Genomic DNA, 25,276 nt, shown 5'->3' with positions numbered 1-25,276 from the left:
TTATTTCTTTTTCTCCCTCTTTTGTTTTATCTATCTTTTTTTCTCCTTTGTTCTGTATGTCCCCGTTCTCTCCTTGCTCCACTGCTCTTTGTCTAGCTGATAAATTGCGGTTTGCAAGCAGAGAATGAGATTGTAGTCTGGTGTGTGTGTACTTAATGCATATTCTGCAGCAGTAGAGGACATCCCCCAAAGTTACTGTCCTATATTACAGCACAAACACTCACTCAAACAGGGTCCCCTGACACATCAGAACTGAGGCCATTCCAGCCCCCTACAGGAGAGAGCAGCTCTAATTAATTAAGAGGTCCTGCTGTCTTAATGAATACAGGAGCTAATGATTTTAATTACAGCTCCTCTCTGGCCCTTCATATGTCTCCCTTCCTGTCTCCTGGAAACCCATTCCATGAAGCTTGCTGCGAACTGTTCTTAAGCTAAACTGAAGGCCATGAAGTTTGGAGGTTTGTAGCGATTGATTCTGCAGAAAGTTGGTGACCTCTGTGCATCTAAGCATCCACCGACGATGCTCTCTTATTTTTACATGGCCTACCATTTCGTGGCTCAGTTGCAGTCATAACCAATCGCTTCCACATCATATTTATATATATTTATTTAGCATCTTTTCACAGTACCACGCAGGAAATTACTGTGGCCCTGAGAGCGACTGATTCTTTCACAAGTGTGAGTCAGTGGGTTGGGCATTATTCTGAACACTGAATATAATCCGATTCCTGAATCTCTGTTGCAGACATGTTTTCTATTCTGACACATTAAGAAATGAATGATTTAGGGGTATTTATTGTTGCAGTTCTAGCACCAGGTGGAGCCCTAGTGTAAGCTGGATAAAATCGTGGCTCCTCGGACTGCTGCAGCTCATTCATATTTTTTTCCTTAAACGTGTCGTTTTATTTATAGCCAGTGTACTGGAGAAAAATTAGCAATGATCTGTCAGTTTGCAGCATTGTGAGCTGCCAGCTTTGTTATGCTAATGTAAAAAGTTGAAAGTTTGTGAAATACGTGCAGGAGAGAGAACATAATGTCACTGTGTGTTTCTGTATGATTGAAAAGTGCAAATGTGTGTTTGTGTGCACGTGTGCATTGTGTGCCAGGCGTCAGGGCTGACAGTTAGTCATCTCCTAAGGATGCTTGGCTGCAGGATCCGAAGACTCCTGAGCCCCCACAGGGGGTTGGTGCTGGCAGTAGCTCTGTGCACAGGCAGCGTGCAGGTATGGTAGGGAAGGAGTATGATCTGTGTGTGAATGTGTTTGCACTTCAGAGTGTTCAAGAATAACTAATTGCTGTTTGTGTGTGTGGCTGTTTGTTTACTTTTTCAAAGGGCTTTTAAAGCTAATAATAGAAAAGGCAGATTATTGTTGTCACTGTGCGTATCAGCTATCACATCTCACCATGCAGGACCAGGCTAATTATTTGGCCATCTCACCACTTTTGTTCATGTGTCTTTGACCACATGAGTCTTAAAGCGAGTCAGTGGCTTGTTTATGTCTATTAAAATGAGCAGTCCCCTTTTTTCCCTCTTTACATATTTCCCCTTATATATTTATTTATTCTTTTACCAGATCTCCATGGACATTTCCATTAAAACCCTAGCCCAGAAATACTTGAGCCTGACGTTTAATGCTTGCCTAGGTGTTCTCTCACAGGCTGTGAAACCCGCGTGTCAGAACATGGAGCTTGACAAACATGGTCAGCACCAGTGTTGGGTAAGTTACTTTAAAATAGTAACTTAGTTACATTACTAGTTACTTCTCTCAAAAGTAACTCAGTTACTTCAAGTTACTCGTTACTTTCAAAGTAACTAGTTACTAGGGAAAGTAACTTTGGTTTTACTCAGAATTCTCTTGTTAATGTGTTGCTCCCATAACTTTGCAGTCTTCTAGCTTGCTTACTTGCCACGGTGCACTGTGCCACCTACCAATAGAAAGAAAAAGATAATGTGCATATTTCCACGAGAGAAATCCCACGCCTGGACCATCATTGACTGCTGCCATGATTCTAGCCTACGTCACAGCGTCATGTGCGCCTTTTACATCCAACACAAAAACTGCAGTCGTGGTGCTTTCGATTGTACTCAGAACTCGGAAATTCTGCCTTCTGAATAGGAAGATGTAGGTAACACCAGACTGCAGATGAGCTGCATACAGGGCTGGACTGGGACAGAAAATTGGCCCGGGCATTTTGACTAGAGACCGGCCCACCATTATAGGAAAAATCATAAAGCCTTTGAATGATAATAAACACTGTTGTGACAGTGATGTACACTGTTCTGATGGTATATATGCATCAATCTATCAATCGTTTGTTGTAAGATTCAGATAATTATTTTTTAAAAGCTAGACATTTTAAATGAGAATAAGAAAGAAAAGTATTTCTTTGTGCCCCCCTTTCCCCGTTAATGCCCTACATGCCCCCCTGGCAACACTTTGCTAGACCCGCCCCTGCACAGTTACCAGCTGTCAGCTACTTAGAAAAGGATCCTGGTGTTATTTGTCTCTCAGAAACAGTTCATAACTTCAACTCATCCATGTCACCTAAAAGGTAAACCTGTTTCTCCATCACAGCTCTGATGGTTCAGTAAGGACATCTCCTGCTTTCATCTTCATGTTTCCCTCTCACCAGATATCCAAACCATCATGACCAGCAGCTTTACAGCTGTGGCTCCAGCAAACATCAGCTGATACTAGAAATTAATATTAAATAAATTCTAACAACAGCTGATCAAGCTTAAACGTGCTGCTGTTGGTTAGCGCGACATCCGCTGGTTTCCTCTTTCGGCGCAAAGTGAGCGATAAACAAACAAGAGAGACGATCAGCTGATCATTGATCAGTTTTCATGATTGAAATAGAAACGGGAGAGGGAGGGGGAGAGAATGAGAGGAGAGGCAGCTGTGCAGCAAAGACACAGAATAACTCCAGCTTTGTGTCTTTTTCATTGTAGCTGAATTACGGGACAAACTGTTCCTTTTCACCTCAATAAGAAACGCGTAATATTTTCTCTGAATACCAGACGGGACGGTTGGCAACTCTAATAACTTATGAACAAAATAAAGTTCAACATCATTAACTTCATAGCACCCACCCAGCTGTATAGAAACTCCGTCATGCTAGCTAGCACGCAGTACGGAAAAGGTCAGAATAACGAAAATAAACTCCACCTAAACTTGGTTCATATCTGACCCAGAGAGACTGCAGGTCATAACTTCTTACCTGAGGTTCAGTTCACACTTGGACCGGCGGCCGCCTCGGGTCTCTTTTCCTTCTGTGTCCCTTTTCCTTCATCCACCTGCTGGCCTCCACCACTTGCTAACGTTACTGAATCTGTGGAAGCTCCGTGATAGCCACCACACGAAGTAACGAGTAACGACCCTATCTAAATCCCAGTAACGAGTAACGCGTTCCTGATTTTGGCATAATAACTAGTTACCGTGCTCGTTACCACAATAATAACGTAGTTACTGTAACGCGTTACTTAATAACGCGTTAGTCCCAACACTGGTCAGCACACCCTGAGGCTTGTTCTGCTCAGACTTTTCAACCCTTTCTCCTGAGACATAAATATTTTAGTGCCTGCTAAAAACCCCAGGTGACATCAGCCTTTACTTTATACCTTCAAAACCGACAGGTGATGGGATGGACTGAAGTTTATTTTGTGCTCTAGGTCTTTAATTATTTATGTATTACTTTGTTGTTTGCGGTTTATGAGGTTTCGCAGATCGCAGATTCCATAATTTATCACAATTGTTGGATAGCTGCAGTGGGGACAGACAGAGATGGGGCAGGAGGGGAGTGACATGTAGCAAATGTCCGGTCTGTTTGGAGTCAAACTGGGGGACTTAGCTGCTGAGGGCATTGCTTTTCCCCATGTGGTGTATGCCCCAATCACATAGCCATCTGTCTGCTCCAAATCTGAATATTTCTTCTATTACTGGATAAATCTGTCAGATGGTTAATTAGAAAAGTAAAGTTTTTGGATTAGTGTTACAGTAGATAATAAATCAAATTTCACCTCAAAATAGCCTAATTAACACTTTGTTAGTCCTTGGCAAGTAGAATAATTAGCTTTGGTGATCAACTAAACATCTATTATATTATACAGTTCTGTTCCACTTTTTCAGTGTTGCCTAAACCCACAACAGTTTCCCAATCAATATAATCTGTGATAATGATCTTTATTCTGATGTGATTTGTGATTGCTGATCAGTCTCAGTAACCAAACTACCAGTTTTGTGTTGTACTTCTATAGCACAGTCCTTAGTGCTAACCTGCTCGTTTAGCCCTTACAGTCCTGTGCAAAAGTCTTTAGCCAGTCATTTGTCATCTGTCACTTGTTTATATTTTGCCAGGGAAATGGGTGTAATGACTTACAGAAACATCTGCAAATAAAGCTGAAAACCCCTCAGTATATTTTGTACAATTCTAATAACCTTGAAAGTCAATATTTGGTATGACCACCTTTATTCTTCAACACAGTCTGAACTCTCTTAGGAAACTTTCTTGTAATGTCTTCATGTAGTCTTCAGGAAAAGTTCTGCAGATTCCTGAAAGACATTCTTTGGATGTCGGCTGCCTTTTCTTTGCGAATCACATCGTTAGTGCAGAAATACAAATTTTATGCCCATCTTTCTTATACTTGCTATGAATAAGTAAAGAAATCGGTAAAAATTGGCTCTTGGTTCTTTGCTAAGATGTTGTTTATATGTAGACACAACACTGGTTCATCTCTTAAGTTGGGGTTCTTTCATTTTTGAATGATTCATAGGTCGGTGTTCAAGCAAAAACCAACATTCCTCTGAAAATGGTCAGATACAAGATGTAATTGGAAAATGAGTGAAAAAGCAGCCGATGTTCAAAGAAGGACTTTCACAAAGCCTGGAGAGAGAACTGTTGTTTAAGACCACAGTAACAAATCACACACCTGGGTGCTTGGAAGAAAAATACATAAAAGTTGGAGGTGGCTTGAGACTTTTGCACAATATTGTACGTTTCAATCACAGTTGATTGATACATCTAACAACTAAACACAAAGCAGACTGATATGAATGTGTGTCATTGTTTTTACAAGATTTTCATCACCAAAGTATCTAAGACATTGCCAAAAAGATAATGAAATGAAATAAATGGATTTCAATTTTTTATAATGTCTGCTGAGTACACTCACACTTCACTGAATCCCAGAAATGTCACCCACACAGAGGTGCTGGAGGAAAATAGTCCAAGTCTTAAGGACTGGCATTTGTATTTCATGACAGTTTCAGTTATTATCTAACACCTTTCTCATATTGGTTTACTTACCTGTAAACTCATTATGGATCTCTGGAAGCCTCCAGGATTTGATGTTCCATCCAGTTGACCTTTAGAGGGCACTCACAAAATCTTATCTCTCTCTCTCAAATCCAGCTCTGGCTATTCTGTGAAGGGTCTCAAAGTTTTATTCAGAACTCAAAAGTGACAACACACGGTTTTTCTTTTTGATGTGCTTATCACTGTTAAGCCAGCAGTGGTGCTTTACATCTCTTCTTTTAAGTTCTCCCTTAAAGTGTGACTTTCTATCAGGATTTTTTTTTTTAAAGAGAACCTTCAGAGACACTTTTGCTGCATAAGTGTATCTTTAGACCCATTTTGGAGCAAGCCATTAACCATTAGGTCTTACTGTTTACTTGATTATTTATGTTTATTTCTTCCTTCCAGGTGCTGGAGGTGCCCTCTGGGAAGCTTCTGGCCACTCTGCAGGGGCACACTAAGACTGTGCTGCACTGTCAGTTCAGTCAGAACGGCCAAACACTCATCACTTCATCTGAGGACGCCACCATAAGAGTAGGTTCCTCCTCTTTCTAGGTTGCTTTGTTTTTGTCTTTATCCTGTGTGTCTGTCTGCTTTATATTTCTGTTTCTCCTAGTCCTATTCATCAGTATGTTCTCCATCCTCACTTTCTTTTCCTGCTAATCAATGGCAAGTTTCTTTCACCTCCCCTGCCAACCTGCTTCCCATTTTTCTTCTCTGCTATCGATTACTCTTTCCCCATTCCCATTCCTCACCTTGAGTAAAAATGCCTTCCATGCTCAATCTTTTAACCTCACAATATTTCAGGTCCCTGTGGTGTTTTCACTTTCCCCTACCTGTTACACTCTACCAACTTCTCTGTCGGCCTCTGCACCTCTCCATTCTTCATCCCTCTTTTTTTGTGTCCTCTCCTTCCTTTTCTCTTTCTTTGCCTCGGGCTGTGCCGCTCTCGGTAGCTCTTTATCTCCGTCTTGCTCATGTGTTGACCGCGTGCAGCTATCTGTTATGTGTTATTGTTGTGCAGTGTGTGAGTATGTGTGTATTGTTCAGGCCGTTATGCTCTGTCAACTCCCAACGTTCATGCTCTGCTGCTCATTTCCCCTTTCCTCTCATCTCCCTCTTCTTCGTCTATTCCCTTTGCCGACAGACCTGTCCACTGCAGCACTTCCTTCCCTCACCGACAGCACAGCATCTAATTCCATATTCATACAGCTACTCTCTGCACTGTTCTCAGCACTCTCAAACAATCCCCACTTATTCAAAAAGAAACTGAGATTTATGCAGTTTGATATGTGCTCACAAGAAGATGGATATCTGTGTTTAAATGTATGCCGATTTAGTGACACTGATCTTAGTTAATGAAAAGTTTTAACCTTCACACCAATGACAGATTCTTTGCGGGGGGTGGAAAGGCAGCACCTTGCACACAAGGCCATGATTGATAGGATTATCTGGATGCTTCTCTCTGTCCTGCCCTCCGTCTTTGAGCTCAGTTGGACTCCTGTTTCAGCTCATTTCCTGTAACTCTCTGCTCACATAAAACAAACACTCTGTAGACTCATGCACAGGTCCAGATTTCTAACTTAACAGATTCATCAGCATTTAGTGAGCACATTTAAAAGGAAGGGGAAAGGAAAGTAAATCAATTAAGTACTATGATATTATGTTGTAAAGATGGATTTATCCACTTAATTTTATGGGGCGCTACACTGAGGAAAAGACTGCTTGAAAATACTTTCCTATGTTGTGTTAGTTAGAAATGTGTTTTTTAAATTCAGTTAATTCTCTTGAGTTTGACCAGTTTGATTCTTCCTTCATGTATAGATACTTAAGAAACGCATCACTGATTAAATTACTCATTAAATACATAGGAAAGGCAAAAATGGCAACAAGGGGTGAAAAGTGATTTTTGATATCTCTGTCACAAAGTGGCTGAAAGACTTTTTTTCTGTTGTCCCCCGTAGTTGTGGGAGTGGCAGTCAGGAAAGTGTAGAGTACTGCACGGTCATAAGGAGCAAGTCAGATGCTTCTCTCTACTCTCCGACTCACCAAACGACTCAAGACTGCTGTCCTGGTCCTTCGATGGTACTGTGAAGGTAAAACTCGTGCTCTTGCACATTTATAATATTACATTTAACAGCCGTGTGAGATCGAATGGTAATTTTTTCTTCTTTGCACACTCTTAGGTGTGGGACACCGAGAGCGGAGAGAAACTGCAGGACATTGAGGCTCATCATGGAACCATTCTGTCCTGTCATGTCTCGCCAGACGGATTCTTCTTTGCCACCACCTCTACTGACAAGACTGCTAAGGTTCAGCGCTCTCTCTCTCTCTCTCTCTCTCACACACACACACACACACACACACACACACACACACACACACACACACACACACACAGAGGAGATGAGACATATCTGTTTGTGCCTCCAGTAACAACATGACATATTACTCATCTTCTCTCAAGGCTCCTTACAGCACAAACACATGGATGCACTGCTAGAGGTGATATCTTAAGAAAAACTTTTTTATCGAGCAGTTTGGTAAAAGACCTTAGAGGTTGGTATGCAGCAGAATGCCCCAATGGCCTTGGAGACTTAGCATCAGATCATCAGATCAGTCTGTCGTTCTGCATCCATGTCCAGTCTAGCTGGCAAACTACCCTGGCAGACTGGCAGGCCCACAATCAACTAACATCCCTGTCAGGATATTGCGTTTGCCAGGTTCCCGTTTGCCGACACCACTGCGCCTGACTTTGGCCTGACTTTGACTGACTCTGTGGACTAGAGGTTTTCTGCAAGCAGCTCTTAAATCATCGCTTTCCCTACTCATCATTCAAAGAGCAGCGAACTGCACCTTCGTAATACAAGCTGAACAATCCTGAGATGTCATGCTCTTTCACATCTTTGTGTGTCATTCCTTTTCCTTTCCTTGGATTCTGAATACAGCTGTGGGTTCAGTGTTAGATATATGCGATCAGTTATCCACTTACAGACAACTGGTGTCCCTGAGTGTGCACCATTAGCAACTATTCAAAGCGACTCCGTCTGGCGTTTGTTGAAGCCGGTGATCAAGAGTCACTGCCGCCGAGTTTCACACGGGAATTTGGATTCGGTTGACACTTACTGTAGAGAACAGGCATTGGGTCGTCAGCCAACCTGGCTTCTGTCAGTAAACGGCAGTGAGAGAGAATGTGTGTTTTATGGATTTGGCAAAGATCATAATTGAGGTGTGTGTGTGTGTTGTGGGGCTGGTTAGAAGCCAGTGACATAGTGCTTGCTCTCCAGACCGAGCAGGAGCTAAAAACACACACAAACACTGAAGTCCCTGGCTTCCCTCTATCTGGAGGTCAAACCAAAAGGCTCAGCCATGACTTGCTTTGTGGAGCACCACAAAAAAGGAAAGTGCTCTGTTCTGTCTGTCCCTTTCCCTCCACCTCTTTTTCTCTCCATCCCCCTTTTTTCTCCTTTCTTTTCTTTTCCCCTGACCTTCAGATGAATTGAACTTTGTGTTCAGACGTAGCTAGTCGACTGCCAAATGAAGTGTCTAATTATGAGGCGTGTTATTTTCAGTGCAACGCAGGATGTGGAGTGAGGAAGGAAGGAGTATAAAAAGAAAAGATGTGGAGGAGGGAGTAAAATATGAGAGACGGTAGCAATGAGGGAAAGATTACTGATGAACAGATAATGTTATTGTAACAACATTAGCTCTGCATTTGGCATGATTGTTTGCCGTCATAAGATCTATCAGTGGGTGATGATTTTTCTGAGCAACAGAAATTAAACTTCTGTGTCATTATTACTGTGTTCAATCTTCAGTATTTACAACAGATTCTGTTCTGACAGATTATTGCTAGGCAAACATTTCTGAACAGAGAGATTTATATTGAACATAAAAAATATAGCAAATGTAACACACTTTAGCTTATTCATCACCTATAAAGCACCCTTAAACTGTGATTTAGATTTCTGCAGGAAATCTACATCCTAACTTGTGTTGCAACTGAACACTCCTTTTATCTCTACACCGCAACCTTCCACGCGATTCAAATTGTTGTGGTATGCATCGACCCAACGTGTACTTAAATTTGTCAGTAGGTGTGCGTCAGGTTATGTAGAAGGTTGCAGCATAGGGTTAAAATGGGGTTTCAAGTATAGCGTAAGTTACGACATAGATCTGATGCAGAATATATTTCACGTAAAAACCGACACAAAATTCAGAAATTTTCAGATCTAAACTTACTTTATGTACAGACCGAACAAGTAGTGTTTTTGCCAAAAATTTGTCCCCAGAAAATACACTGTGGAATGAAGTCAGTATCAAGCAATGCTGGTCCTAATGTTTCTACACAAGAAAAGGAAGAAACGGAGATTCTGGTTTCATCCAGTTGTCTGGAGAAGCCAGCAGCAGGGAGAATTTCATGGTTTGATCCAGGATCTGAAGCTGTATCTCGACCGCTTTCGTACATATTTCAGGATGTCAGTGTGGCAGTTTGGAGATAGACTGGGTCAGTCGGCTCGGAAATTATTGTTTTAACTGTGAGTACGAGGTAAAATAGTATTATATTACTTCCATATCATATATTTACTTTCCATAACATTGTATTTGCAGTACCAGTGCACATTTTGATGCATAAATGTTGCCAAATGCTACATTCTAAATGTTGTGTTTTGTTTATTCGGATCTGAAAAATGGAGCTTGGTTAAAAAAAAAAAAAAATGTCGGCCACGTAAATTACACGGTCGGTTTAAACGGCTGCATTAAGGACAGCTGAGTCTAAGAAATATTTTTAATGCACGAAACATTTGCACGGATTTTACACGTCCGATGTGTAAAGGCCTTTGTCTATCTTGACTAAATGATCTTTGGTCGCAAACTTGTGTGTGAAAGTGTGAATGTTAAGTTAAAAAAAAATTCTATATGTTTTTCTTTTCTTTCTCTTTCATTCTGCTCTTAGTTGTGGCACTGTGAGTCCTGGCAGTGTGCCAACACATTGATCGGCCATCAGGAGTGTGTGAGAAGCTGCCGTTTCTCGTGGGACAGCCAACACCTTGCAACGGGAGATGACAACGGAGAGATCCGGGTGTGTTTTCAAAAATACTCAATTTTTGTTTTGAAGTCCTTTTATTCTGGTTGCTGTTCTAGAAAGAGACTAGTTAGGCATCTGCTGCTGATGTAAAGCAACCTGATACACAGAGCCACACAATGTTTTGTTGGGGAGGGATGATGCAAAGTAATATGGCGGTGTCAACACACTAGCCTGCTCTATGTTACCAATATGACAACGCATTAAACCACCTAATTTGCTGTGGAACATACAAAAAATGCAATTATAGCAGTCGACATTTATTCCAGAAATCACTCTGTAATTACGTCTCATCACTCATTTAGATAAAGTGCTTACTAATGCATCATGATTGCTGCGGTGCACGGAGGAGGGGTGAGATGAAAGGGGGGAGCTAGGGCTCCCTCTCAGGAGGGGGTGTGGGAGCTGGAAGAGTGTGTAAGAAGTTGGGATGAAGATAGCAGGAAGAGGAGGAGACGTCTGACAGTGGGAGGTGAAGGAGAGGACTCAGGCTGCCAAATTGGATCTCTAAGGCTTTGGAAAATGAAGCACTTGTACACAATGTACACAGAAACTCACACATCCAAAGTAAATATGAAGCCATACTGTGTGAGAGGTAGAGGAGAAGATCTGCTATTCAGCCAGCAAGCCGTATCTGGTTAATAAAGGGTTAATGCCCTCTAGTGGCCTCTGCGCAGAGCAGCTCCATTATTTAGAAATGACCGAATCCATCAGATTCAATTACGTAAACTACAGCGAAATCTCGCCCCGGTTTCTATAGAAACAAATGTGAGTCATTCAGCACAAAAAGCATGCAAAGTGTTAAATATAGCGGTATGTGTGATGTGTCACTGTCAAATGAACATGACATGTGAACAGTTGCATAACAGCTGCAGTAGACTCATCATTTCATTATATACTGTATGTTATATATTATATGGTTTTACTTCAAACTATACACAGAAATGTCACATAAAGAGCAATCCTCATACTCTTCTGTGTTTCCTTTGTCATGTTTTTAGGCTCAAGAGAAGCTTATAGCATCAAACCTTAATATTGCAGTTTCAACAGAATTCATGCACATCATAAAGTCTTAGTGGCAGGGGGCCTAGAGAGTGCAAATAATCCCAGACATACGTGCATATTTTATTAGAGATGTTTCAGTCCTCAGACTGTCATCTTCTAAAGTTCTTACTGACACTGGCATACATATATATACAATCATGTGCTGCTCTTAAAATACTGAGGGGAAGCCAAAGATCGGCTTAGTACGTATAGCAATGAAATTAATGAGAGTATAAACTATACAACATAGTTTAAAGCCGTCAAAGATTTAGAAAAAGATGCCACAAAGAGAATAGAGAATACTTGAAATAATGTCAGTACTCCTGTGTCAGCCTGAGAAAAAGTGTATCTCAAAGACAGCGACTTAAAGGTAAAGAAGCTTACCTCTAAATCTAATGAATGGAATCTACAATTTTACTCTACCAGCCACTACATCTGTTTTATTACATAACAAGAAGGAAACATGTATTTAAAACTGACAGCGTAAAATGTGTGTTAGTTGTTTATAGGCCCTAACATTTGTTTATTGGATGATTTATAATGTGTGACTGTGCACCACAGCTCTGGAGTGTCAAGGATGGGTCCTTGCTGAAGGTTTGTTCCCGGGACGGTAAGGATGGCATGGACTCGCTGCATGGAGGCTGGGTAACAGATCTGCACTTCTCCCCAGACAACTCTCTTCTGGTCTCAACTGGAGGTTACATCAAGGTATGCTAATGCATTCTGCACATTCAAACCCATTTGGTTTTCACAGCTGGCAATGGGTGCGTCTGTTCTCAAGGGAGTGAAATGCAGTTAAGTTGAATTGAGCTGTTCAAATCCATGCCGTCTTACTTGTTTTTTCTTCTGCCTCTGCATGGACAAGGTTCTCAGCGTTGTCCGTCCACCTGACATTGTTAGATATACGCCAATAAGTGTCATTCAAGTGACAGAATCTCTTAAACACCTTGTGGAAATGTATTCAGATCTGGCACAAACATTCACTCGAACCTAAAGAAGAAATTATTATATATGATTGTCAAGATTCTAAGGTCAAATTGACCTCACTTTTGCCTAAACCTCAAGAATCATTATTAATTTGGCAACCTTTCAAAGGATAGATTGCAAACTGATGACATTTTAAACTGAAAAGGTCAAAAGTCAGTCTCTCAGTGACCTTATGTAATTCCCAAACTGCTTTGTGGGACATTATTTAATGCCATAATTTGTGAGCAGGAGAGATTTTGATCCTGTTAGTCCTTGGTGAATTAATGACAGGTCTTTGATGCCCACTTGTTATTTTTCCTCTGTGGTTTCCTTTACTTTACTACATTTGTCGTATAAATGTGCACAGACATGGATCTAAACTTCAGCACTACTGGCCAGCAGAGGCATACAGTCACTGGACATTTTATGTCTTCATTAAAACACCAGTTGGAAAGATGACAGGAAATAAAGGGAGAATGAGGTGGTTGATAATAAGCAACAAATGTCTCCATGAGCTTGAGATATTGCAGTTTATGGCGAGTGCTGAATAATCACCTTCATTTTTTTACATTGTGGGTTGTTGTTTTTTTTTTTTTTTACGTGATTTTTCTGGGGGATGAGAGGGGGGCAGTGTTTCATTTTCATGGTATGCAACCCTGATGCTGCCAGGACACTACAAAATATTTACTTTTATAAGGAAACAAAATTAACAGTGTTGGCTGGTCACAAATCCTTTTATTAAGTGATGAAAACCCCCACAAATAATAACAAAGGATAGATAGTAATTTACCTACTATCACCCTAAGTAGTAATCACATCACACACACTCTGTGTAATGTGTGTTTTTATTGCCTTGTATTGACGTATACATAGGTATTGTCCTGCTTCCTACTTACTAATAAACTTGAGTATATTTCTTTATTGAAAAGCTGTTTATGGATGTATGCAGAGTACATTTCTTGATGACTCTATTTTAAAAAATGTAAGGTAGGTAGGTAGATGAACGCTGATTGAGAATCACAGTAAAATCAATGGAAAGATGCTTGCCAGCATGTGTCATCTCTGCATTCACTAGACAGCTGTTGCAATGCTGCAGGTTTACATAAAACACAGTATGCCTTAGAGAAAGATATCAGTGTCTCCTTGTGACGTGACTGGAATGTTCTAGGTCTACGGTCTCGTTCTTATTGCCTTTACTTTACAGCAGAGGGGTCACAAAGCGGACAGTCTCAGCTGAGCTCTGATTGGCCATTTGTTCAGCAATGATGTAATTCTCCAGGGAGAGCACTTCTGATCCATGAGGCTTTATATCTCGGATTACTCCTGATACTGTGTGTGGGGTAGTGCCGTGTGCACGATTGTGTACAAGTGCGCATTTGTTTATACCTGCATGTGTGGGTCGACAGAGTCGTTTCTGTCGAAGGCAGAGAGTGCTGCTGTTCAGGCTTTATATAGACAGATGGCCAAAACGCATCATAATCTCATCTGGTGCAGATTGCTGTTGACAAGATTATAAAACTTGGAAATTATTTCAAAAGTTGAAATAATCGTTGAATGTACTCATTTTAATTAAGAGTCTTTGGTATTTAGAATATAAACATTTAAAAAAAAAAAAAAAAAGCTCTTTCAGACGTATTTTTGTGTCCTCGAGGTATAAAGTGAATGTGCAGAGTAGTCGAAGAATAAAAGTCCTCACCAGGCGGTTCCAAAAGACCACGATTGTAGCATGACATCATACATGAGAATATTTATGATCTTTAGATTTTTTTCTGGATTTAGATAATAAGGGCCATTTTTGGATGTTGAGTTATTCTGTTGCAGCTTTTGGAAACATGACATAAGAAATCACAATAATGGGAGTCGAGCAGTATCCACTACAGTAAAGATCAGCAACTGAACAATAATAAAATAAAAATAGGTTCCTCTGTAAAAGTCCCTTTCTTTCTCCTTGCATTTGTTTGTGTGCTGTGGAGAGTGGGTAAATACCCCTCAAAGTGGCAACCCATCAACTTGCACTTTGGGAGAGAGCATCCCAGTCTCCAGCCAAATCACTGGTAAATAGAGGCTGTAACCCAAAAAATCCTGCATTTTAAAGACTTTGAGTTATTTTCAATGTTTTCCATCACATTGTTGGCCGCTTGCTGTTACAGTAGAACTGGACAATCTGATCTGGGGGTATGTATATATTCATTGTGGACAACTTTGTGTATGTCAAAAACAACTGTAACACTCCTGAAGTGATGCACTTCCTCGTAGCCTTTCTTGTAGCTGAAGATGCAGTTTTCATCATCTGGGGTAGTTTTCGACATCAAGTCATGATCAGTCGCAGACATGTGCATCAAACCATGATCGGAATGAGTCTTTCATTAAGTGTCCAGAATTAATAGATTTTTTTTTTTCACCACCTGAATTTTAAATGCGTAAAGGCCTTCCACTAAACTGCAAGTATAGGTTACTGAATTACCTGATTTATGCCTTTTTTACATCAGTGAATTTAATTTCTTCTCTGATGGCACAGCATATTCCAAGATGGCAATGCCAGGATTCATCGGCTCAGATTGACTGGTTCTGGATATTCACACAAGGATGGGCAACAACAGCATCCAGACCTTAACCTCTTGAGTCTTTTGAGTGTACTGGAAAAGATTTTCATAGTCCAACTCTCTTCATAAATACAGTTTCTGAGTGAAATATTAATACATATTAAAACAAGTCGTGCATAGACAGTGAATGTGCGCCACTATCTAAGCTAAAGGCAGTTTAATTAAAATATGTGTATGTGATTTTTTTTTTTTTTTTAAGTACTTATTTTTAAGCTGGGAAGAGAACATTTGTTATACATTTATGAATAGATATAAACAATATTCAATAGATTTTTACAAATAAATAGCTATTTACTGTTATCCAACTACTTACTCATATTTAACTACTTAAATATTTCTTAAACCAAACATTTCCTTTCCCCTACAGTTGGCAAAAATTTGCACGATGTATTTGATCATCCAAGATTTGTATGTGTGTGTGTGTGTGTGTGTGTGTGTGTGTGTGTGTGTGTGTGTGTGTGTGTGTGTGTGTGTGTGTGTGTGTGTGTGTAATTTGTGTAATCCACATAAAGACAGAAGTGTAAAAGCATCTAGCTAAGCCAACTGATTATCAGCCTGAACTTCACAGTTGGTACACAGACATGATAATGGTCTCACACCAGAATTCTGGCAACAAAGCCGTTTCCTATATTTTCACCAAAATAAAAATATTCCTGTGATCATGGTTTGCTAGCAACAGATTAAAAACCTGAGAAGCAAAACAAAAAACCCCAAAATAAACTTGTTTAAATCCTTTTTTCTTTCTTTATCTCATCCTCAAACTTACCTGCCAGTGAAAATCTAATAGTCATGTGCTGTAATCTGCTTATGTCGCCCTTAAAACTGTGACAAAATTATTAAGAAAAGCATTAGATGTCTACTAAAACACCCTTCTGCTTGTTTATTAATAAACATATACAAACAGGGGTGCTCTACCCGCAGCACTAATGCAGACCTCATCTGCTTCATCTTGCGTCACATCAGGATGACGGTCATAATTATTCTGGGAATCGAATCACTCTGTTACGCCGTTTCATAGACCCTCTGTCTTCTTCAGCGAAGCATGTTGACGTGATAGATCAGCGAGTGGATTTGAGGAGAGGTGATGGATTACTCTGCCTGTCTTAAAGGGTGAACCTCCCTCAGCCTCAGGCTTTGATTGATTAATCACATAGTGTGTCAGCTGGACAGCGATGAGAAGCCATCCCGTCTGTCATAGTAATTACCCTGACAGAGTGAGTATCTCTCATGACAGATAATATAGCCCACAGACTGAGAAAGCACAATAATAATCTGTTTTAACGATTATTGTCAGCGTGTCTCCACGCTCGCCCATTCTGCAACAAATGTCTTCAATTTTACATGGAAACTTATTAGTAAGTAAGCTGATATTTAAAACCTCTGTTTCTGACATCTGGATCTGACAGTTATGAATAAATATAAAGCCAGATACTATTTACTATCACTCAACTATTTTCTCAGATTTGAGAATGATTCATGGAGTCTTTTTATGTGGTAATCATTCTTCTGTCAGTCTTGGAAAAAGGCCTGGCGATCATTTGAGCGCCCTCATAAGGGTATTTGGTTTGTATTTATCCTCAGCTGGTGTAAGGGAAAGATTTCATTATGAAGGATCAGTGGGATTGTGTAAGATGTGCGTTTGGATCATAGATGTAGGCTGATATCGAAGTCTGGCTTGAACACCACAAAAGCTCTAAATAAAGGCTTAGCTGAGGAGCATGAGGGCTGAGTAACTTGTTTTTTTGTTAATTAGAATTTAGAATTAGAGTTTATAACCATCAAACCTGATAACAGAGTAAAGAAAATGACAATGCAGTGTACTGTAAAACTATACCTTCACCATAATAACAAATTCATTCTTCGTGGTTTCAATAAACAACTGTAAAATGCTTAAAACGTTCCTAATATGTTTGGTGTCAGGAGTCGACCAATTTGATTAACTTGGCTAGAAAAAAATCTGATCCAGAATCAGGATGTGATCGCAGTCTTTATTGTTTACGAATTTGAATAATAATCAGCACATATAAATAGCATTACAGAGCTCGAAACTCCACTGACTCGTAATGCTACACGACAGATCTAAACCAATGTGTTTATGCAGAGAAACAGCAAACCAAAATTTAAAGACTGCAGCAAATGTATCTTGGGGGCAATATTTGGAAGTAGTATTAGCATAAGAACAATTTAGATTAGGTTTGATATAAACCAAAATGAACCCTTTAATCACTGTTTTTGTTAATTCTGCAGTTATTTCATAGATTATAATGTAGTAAGTACAGGAAGAAAGTGCGTTCTGGACTACTGGAGAATTTAGGTTCATTTCACAGGTAGTAGCTAGCTCCTACAGACCCTTGCACATCTATAGTACCTTGCCACATGGCAGAATACAAAGCATACGTGAGTATTGGAGGTTTTATAGCTCAAACTTACAACGTACACCTGGTAGTTGATTCGGATCGAGATCGGCTCACGTTCACACCATAAACAAACCGCACTGGAGTTTGTTTGGATCTGCAATGAGATCACCTCCTTCAAAGGGTCTTGGTCCGGTTGTTTTGGTCCACACCCAAGTGCGATTACTCAGTTCCTATCTGAACAAACGAACCAAAGTTCAGTTTAAACGGATTAAACACAGCAGGTGATAACACTGCTAAGACCGAACCACGTTTCATTTGTGCGACAGCGTTTTGGAAGACAGCTGTCATAGTAAGCAAAGCGGAGCACACCCGAGAATGTTTTCCTTATCGCGATGTGATTCAGTGGAGAGTTTTCAGCTATCAGATCCTCTCTGATCACAGCTGTAAACATGAGAAGCCCTTCCACGGTGTGACTCGGTGTGTTGATGCTAGCAGAATGATGATGTTGCTGGCCGGATAAGAGAAGAGCCAGAGCAGTGACAGCGGGTGACATCTCCCATGGATCTCTCTTAGACGATGGCTTGATATGATACAACACGAGCCTTGTAGCTCTTATTGTTTGTCTCCTTCTATTTGTCTCCTTGGCCACCTGTGCAGAATGATGTTTTCTTGTTTGTCCTGGTGCTTTTGTGTTTTCTTGTCTCTGTCAGTACTCCTTCCTTAATCATCTCTCAAGCTGCTGTTTTTCCACGTCTGTGCTGCTCTCATTCTGTGCGTTTTATCACGCCCTGCTTCTCTGTATGCTTGGGTGAATGATGCGAGTGTAATTAAAAGCAGCAGGCCATTGTGTGAGGGTATGTGTTAGTCCAGTCCCCTGTTGTGGGTAGATGCCGGTGTAGAGTGTTTAATTAAACTTCTCGTGCTCCTTGTCACCAGTGTTTCTTTTTCTCTTAAAAAAAAAGAGGAAAAAAAAACACATTAAATTGCTTGTATTTCTTACAAAACAAACGCCTTCAGGAATTGTTTGGGGTGTGTGTGTGTGTGTGTGTGTGTCAGGATTTGATGTAGTGGCGTGGTCCAGCCCTCAGAGAGAGGCCGTTACATTCTACAGTGACTCCCATCATCTCTCTCTTCTGTTCTGGGTCCTGCCAGGAAATGCTGTACCTGTCTCACACCTGGCCTTGATACACACACAAACACACAAACTCTGCAAACGGCGATGAGACAATCCGTCACAGTGCCATGGTCCAACAGGGAGGCAGCAGGTGTGAAAAGGCTCATCCTGACTGCAAGAACACACACGCACCCCCACCAGCCCAGAATAATTCACACCATTATGTTACAAACAAAACAAAAGCACTCAAGTGTCTCTTTGTAAATACTGACTCAAAAGAAAAAGACCTGTCCTATAGTATTGAGCCCTAATCAGTAACTGTGGGTACTCTTTAGGAGATTTTATACTTTCTGCATCCATGAGTCAGCTTATTGGACGGTGAGTTTAAATGACAGTCACCAGCTACGCATGCACCTGGGCAGTGAACTTCAAAGAAGTATAACCCAAATGAATACTAGGCTGTTGGGTCCCCAGCTTTGCGTGTCCATATCCTCAACAGAGTTTAACCCAGGCTTCAGGTTTGTTCTGTGTTACTAAGCGACCTGTCATAAACCAGGCTTAGGAGCCATGTCGTTAGCAGGGATCTGAATCCTGTTTGGTTGATCATCTTGCATCAGTTGGATCAGACTTGTTTTAAAATTAGAATCCAAGAAACTTGTTGGATAATCTAGCAAGCCCTAATGAGAAGTCTTCTTCCTATTTCAGCTACTCCATTTAGGGGTTGCCGCATCAGATTATCCGCTTCTGTCACATCCCATCCTTCATTTCCTCTTCTGCCACACCAACCCTCTGCATGTCTTCCTTCACTACATCTATGAATCTTCTCTGATCTTCCTATTCTGTTCCTGCCCAGCTTCAACAGTTCTTTTCCATATCTTCATGATATGGCAGTTCAGCTATATCCCCCGTAGTTACTGTAGCTCTTTCCATCACCCTTGTTCACCCAATCTCCAAGAGTCCTCTCTCCCAACCATCTCTCTACCTGCACAGGTATGTCATCTGACCAACCACTTTGCTACTGTTCATCCTCTTTGTACCAGGAAATGATAGGAAGTAAGAGTTCTGTAAAAAAGGCTACTAATGTGAGAAAATAACCTTCAGCATCGAGACTGCATTGAAAACTCATTGAATGTGATTTTTTTTTTTGCATTATTGGGCGGTGATTGTACCAACTAACTTTGATTAACTAACTAAATTCCACCTTAAATTAACATAGTCTTCACTAGAACAGGGCAATAGCAGCACAGAATTGCCAAACACATACTAAATCGCACACAAGCATACATATATACATACACTTCTAAAAGGTGTAAGCCCAGATGGATACGAGTATTTCAGGTGATGGTTCTCCCCTGCTACTTCTGTTGTCAGCCATCACTTATCAGGCGAACGTGTGATGGAGGAAAAAGGGAGAAACACAATTTCACCTTTTTACTTTCTTGGACTCCCCTTGCTTCCAGTCCCTATTTTTCTTGGGTTCCCAGAAGACCTGTTCATCCTGTTTCTGTTATCTCTGTTTTACACCTTCCTTCAGTTGTCGTTAGATTTTTTTTTTAATACAATCACACACTGTGGTTATCAGTGTGCCTTTTTAGCTTTCATCCATCATATCAAAATCCGTCTCTTTGCTGTTTCATCAGCTCAAGCCAACATTATTAAGCGTCCTAACAACTCCTTGGCGGCCAGTGAATTGTTAGAGCCAGTCATCACTCCAAGCAAGACTCAAAGTGAGGTAGGAGGGCGGGGAGACTAGATGAAATGAAGGAGTGAAGGTTGCGCTGACCTTCCCTCAAGAGACAGTTGATAGCATAGCAGCAAGTTGCGTAGGTCTGAGCAAAAAGAACTGTCCAGAGTAACTGCATTCACCTCTCCCGGGGGATGGGTGAGGTATCGAGCAGTCAAGACTCTCGTATAATGAGGTTGACTAAGCCATGAGTAAATGTGTCTCATGTTTCCTCACCGGCAAAGCCGATCTTAATGCTTTCTCTCAAGGCTAAACATTAGTCATTACAACTATTCATTCTTCTGTCTCTAGATCCTGTTGTGTAAAGTCTTTTTTCTTCTTCTGCATAAATAATACTTGTTGCATATGTGATATTTATTTGTATTTTTTTTTGATTGGACATAAGAAAAAGGGGGCGGTGTGTTTCAAAATGTTGAATATTTTAGAATTCACGTGTCACCAAGTGATTTAGTGAGCCTCTATCCCAGCCATTATAGAGTATGGGGACGCCACTCCATTACAGGACAGACCTCCACACACTCAGATCCACAGCTGCTTCCAATTTAGAATCACTTATTAACATGGATGCCTTTGGACTCCAGATGGTATTGCATTGTGGATCAAAATTTGACTGCACTTTTTTGTTTTCAAAATTTCACAATGTTTGACAAAATCCTCAACAAATGCAGCTCCAAACCATGAAAGCACCTCTACCGTGTTTTACAGATGATGTAGACTCTCACTGTTGTCCTGAACTTCTCCATACATATCCCAACTGTTTTATCCAAAAATTGGAAATTTGGATTCATCACTCCATCAGACCTCTCGTCTCTGATTTTTCAGTCTACTTCTTTTACAATTTGGCAATTTTCTTATGATTTCCATTATTTAAAAATGATTTCTCACAGCCACTGAGAACATTTCTGATAATGCTTTAGTGAACAGCACATGGATCAACTGATGAGCCAGATACATTTTTCTATCTCTTAAAGACATAACTTTCTACAGAGCCCCGCAAGGGACATGGGAGGAAAAAAAAATTACAATGAACTTTTGCGAGATCTCGCAAAACAAACTCGGGATCTCGCAAAAGTTTTGCGGGATCTCGCAAAAGTTGAATTCCAACAATGGCGGCAGCTACTTAGTTGTAATATTACTCTTTCTGGTTCTTCAAAATAAACTTTTAAGATATTTTGAGGCGTGAATGTAGTTGTGTAAATGTCGAATATCTGCTCGGTTTACAAGACATCACATATTTGCAAAAGTGCTGCGATGTTTTCGGAGATCTGACACCCACCATCTCGAAGCTAACGGGAGGTCGAGACCTACTACAGCCGGGAGGAACGGCGCTCTCCCGGCACTCCCGGTCGGCTTCGAGCTGGCGGCCTCCGAAGAATGCGGCTAAAAGTTTTGCGAGATCCCGAGTTTGTTTTGCGAGATCTCGCAAAAGTCCGTCTTAATTTTTTTTTTCTCCCATGTCCCTTGCGGGGCTCTGTAACTTTCAGATCCTGTTCATCTGCTGCAGATGTTTTATTTTGTCCACTATTTGCCCAGTTTCCTTAAAATATTGTGATGGTACACTCCAAACTGTGCCAGTTAACTTTTAGCTAGTAAAGGGTGACCATAATTTGAGGGCACTTGTGCCAGTCATGAAGATCTTTAATAATACTGTTTACTTAAAGAAAACTTTAACATATTTAAACGATGCCTTCTCTGTGCGGTAAATGAATGGTGAAATAAAAATATGTCATATAGGCTTTTAGAAGTAAACAAGTGCAAGAGGACGGTTGGTCAACAACTGTGTTGTTTTGGGGATTTTTCCTGGATACAACTACAAAAAAAATGTTTCTGCAACAGGCAGCCAATTGTCTGTTATGTGTATGCACAACACTGGTTCATCCCTTGAGTAAGGTGCTATTTTAAATGTTTGAATGATTAACAAACCAACGAACAAAACAAACATTCCTCTGAGAATGATCAGAAAACAAGGGCTGGTACAAACCAGCCAATGTTCAAGGAGACCTTCAGAAAACTTGGAGAACTACTGCTTAAGACCAAAATATAAATAGAACAGAATAAGTGGGCTCAAGTCTTGAAAATGTTGTTTACTAAGTGAACTGGCACTCTTTGGCACCTTTCGCTGCTGTGTCACAGGGACCAACGCTGACTGAGGAGCTGCCATGTTTATTTCCAATCCTAGTGTGTCACAGGTTATTACCTCTCTCCTGTGATTCTAATTTCAGCCCTTCATCAAATGTAGGCCAACAAACAAGTCCCTTAATTGCGAAATGAACTGCAGTTCGTGATGTTTTGTCTGTGTCCTTTATTCTGACACTGGAAGCTAACTCTGTTACACTAATAAATCATGTAGAGCTCACTTTGGTGCTTATTCAGATAGAAAAAAACACTTACATAGGCTGCCAGTCATACTTACAACTTTTGAAACAAAAGCAGGCCTAGACAGAAATCTGAAGATGGCATGACTACATCCTGAAAGAGAACGATAAATATTTGGACTGAATGATGCTTATCGTGAGAAAAAGCATCAAAATCTGCTATGCCTGTGTTTTTTGTTTTATGAAAGGATGGGATAGGCCCATGTGAGAGCGTTCACACTTTGCCACAAGCCCTTGGTCAATAATCTATTAATACAGTGAATCGCAACTTTATTTATAGCTGCAGTTTGTGTGGCTGTGACTTTCTGGTTTTCTCTTTCTGTCGTTCCTCTAATATGCTTTGAGGTTATGTTATTTGCAACAACAATGATAACAATTAATTTCTTCATGAGGTTCATTTTATCTCCATGCAACGCTTGTGTGTACTTCGAATCTTTCTTTTTTGTGTAGCAACAAAAAGATAGCCACCTTTAGTATATTTGGAATTTGTTGCACCCCTTGGCTTTCACTTTGATCAGTCCACTCCCACTCCTTCAAAATTGGTCCAGAGATGGAAATAACACATTTTTATAGCCTTCTAAGAGTCAGTGTAATAGGCCACCATGTTGGTTCAGGCAGCGTTTGCAGCTTTGCTTTCATTCAATGGGTTCGTGCTTCAGAAATAAGCATCCCGCAGTGCTGCTCCAACGTAGAAGCAGACCTGGCTCTAAAAATACCTGCACACACTCACAAGATGCAAAAGACCCCCTGAAAGCCGACTATCTTTTTCTTAGACAGAACAACAGTTCTCCTTCTTGTTTTTTTTAATGCATATTTTAACATGCACATGCTCTTTCTCATGTGGTCAAAATACATCCAGAGCAGACACGTACTCCCTCGACTGTCTGCTTGGGAATTTGTTTCTGTATGAGATAAAAGAAGAGCGAAGAACTTTAGAGAGAGTTGATATCGGAATGAAGATGGCCTGGTTTCTGTACTCGTTGTCAGGCTTTGGGTATGAACACAAGCTGGTGAAATATTTATCTGCCTCTTGGAGGCGGTTGTTTCCTCTGCGTCGCTCATTAAGCCAGGGTTAATTGTCTCGCTTGCTGTAAAAGAAGGGTCTCTGTTTGTTCTTAAAAAAAAGGAACAGCAAGACGAAATGAGGCAGGGAAGATGTGTTAGATTACTGATAGAGGGGAAAAGTAGAGCTAGGTGGTGTGTGCTTTTCAAAATGCAAAGACGCTCGCTCACAAATGAGCTTACTCAAGCTTGTTCTTTAAAGTAGGCTTTCATGTCACATATATATACTGTTACTGTGGTGGGTGCTCATAGGAAACAGCCAAAGTTTCACATAATGAGGTCGGCATATGTGCAAGTGATCCCTGTGAGCCAAAAACTCAGCTTCAGTCTGCAGTTTCTTCCTACTCTTGGCTCTATATAACGGCAATAAGAGCAAGGTAGTTAGTTGGTCATTTTCATCCCATGTGGGTCATAAGGCTGCAACAAAGAGAGTGGGTATACGTTATGTGGTCGTCTCAAGCACACAGCTCTGGTGGTAAGCGCAGAAGCCCCACCAGCTCGCTGTTCAAGTCTTCTCTTTGCAAGAGAGAAGCAATCAGGCAAAAGTCAACTAGAAGGGAACCGTTTGTGTTAGACAGGGATGTTCTGAGTGGCTACGGCAAGGCATAGATACAGAAGGATTGTTTTGAACTGTGAATCATGCAAAGCTATTGTGATGTCAAAAATAAAAATACATTTTGAAATGGCGCATTCCTACTGATTTTATTTATTCTGTATCTTGATATGTTTTTGGCTCAAGAGTTGGGAGTTTGCCTTGTAATCGGAAGGTTGCCGGTTCGAGCCCCGGCTTGGACAGTCTCGGTCGTTGTGTCCTTGGGCAAGACACTTCACCCGTTGCCTACTGGTGGTGGTCAGAGGGCCCGGTGACGCCAGTGTTCGGCAGCCTCGCCTCTGTCAGTGCACCCCAGGGTGGCTGTGGCTACAATGTAGCTTGCCATCAAGCATTCGTGTAAATGTGTGTGTGAATGGGTGGATGACTCAATGTGTAAAGCGCTTTGGGGTCCTTAGGGACTAGTAAAGCGCTATACAAATACAGGCCATTTACCATTTTGTATTCTTTTTCTGGCATTTAATTTTGTTCTTTATTGCTTTCGCTAAGGAGGTTATGTTTATGGTAGAGTTTGTGTGCGTGCGTGTTATTTTGTCTGTTAACAGTCCATTCAAATTGGCTTCTATCCACCAAGGTCTTCAAGGTCAATTTAATAATTTTTGGATCCAAAATTGACAGAAAGCCTTTTAGCTTAGAAACTATGATTCTTACCAGTGTGATATTGTCAACATATAGAAATTACTGTATAAATATAAGATCAATCGATTAATCTGAAGGTCAAAGTGATGAGACTGCCGTATGAGAACAGGTTATCAGACTGACAAGAACATATTGGCATGGGATACTTTGTGAGTATAGTTGTTTCATTTTTTAGGATTTTGTTATGCACATCAGAGTAACAGGTTATAACAATTTAAAGTCACAGAAATACGAATATACGTAGAATATTCTGAAATAACTATTATTGTTTTATTATTTTTATTTATTACTACTACTACTTTATTACTAAACATTTAAACAAATTTTGCCAAACAGTGAAACAAATGCTACACATGGATCATATCCACATAATTAAATCAA

At 40.6% G+C, this 25,276-nt stretch overlaps 1 protein-coding gene across 2 annotated transcripts in view; it reads left to right on the top strand.

The window, feature by feature from the left end:
* apaf1 (apoptotic peptidase activating factor 1) overlaps positions 1–25,276 on the top strand; it is a 47,314-nt gene that overhangs the window by 13,286 nt on the left and 8,752 nt on the right. The window contains exons 22-27 of one of the 2 annotated variants that reach the window (XM_085436499.1): positions 1,107–1,223; positions 5,704–5,829; positions 7,260–7,391; positions 7,482–7,607; positions 10,253–10,378; positions 11,987–12,133. In XM_085436499.1, coding sequence (XP_085292625.1) covers positions 1,107–1,223; positions 5,704–5,829; positions 7,260–7,391; positions 7,482–7,607; positions 10,253–10,378; positions 11,987–12,133 — 774 coding nt within the window. The remainder of the gene's footprint in view (positions 1–1,106; positions 1,224–5,703; positions 5,830–7,259; positions 7,392–7,481; positions 7,608–10,252; positions 10,379–11,986; positions 12,134–25,276) is intronic. The other variant, XM_085436500.1, reaches the window with a different exon arrangement.

This window comes from Copadichromis virginalis, linkage group LG17 (genome assembly GCF_057382275.1).
Source record: "Copadichromis virginalis isolate Kocher_CV1m ecotype Utaka linkage group LG17, C_Virginalis_male_GT1.1, whole genome shotgun sequence".
In the NCBI taxonomy this organism is placed as follows: domain Eukaryota; kingdom Metazoa; phylum Chordata; class Actinopteri; order Cichliformes; family Cichlidae; genus Copadichromis; species Copadichromis virginalis.
The sequence above is the reverse complement of the archived record's forward strand: the minus strand, read 5'-3'. Positions and strand labels throughout refer to the sequence as shown.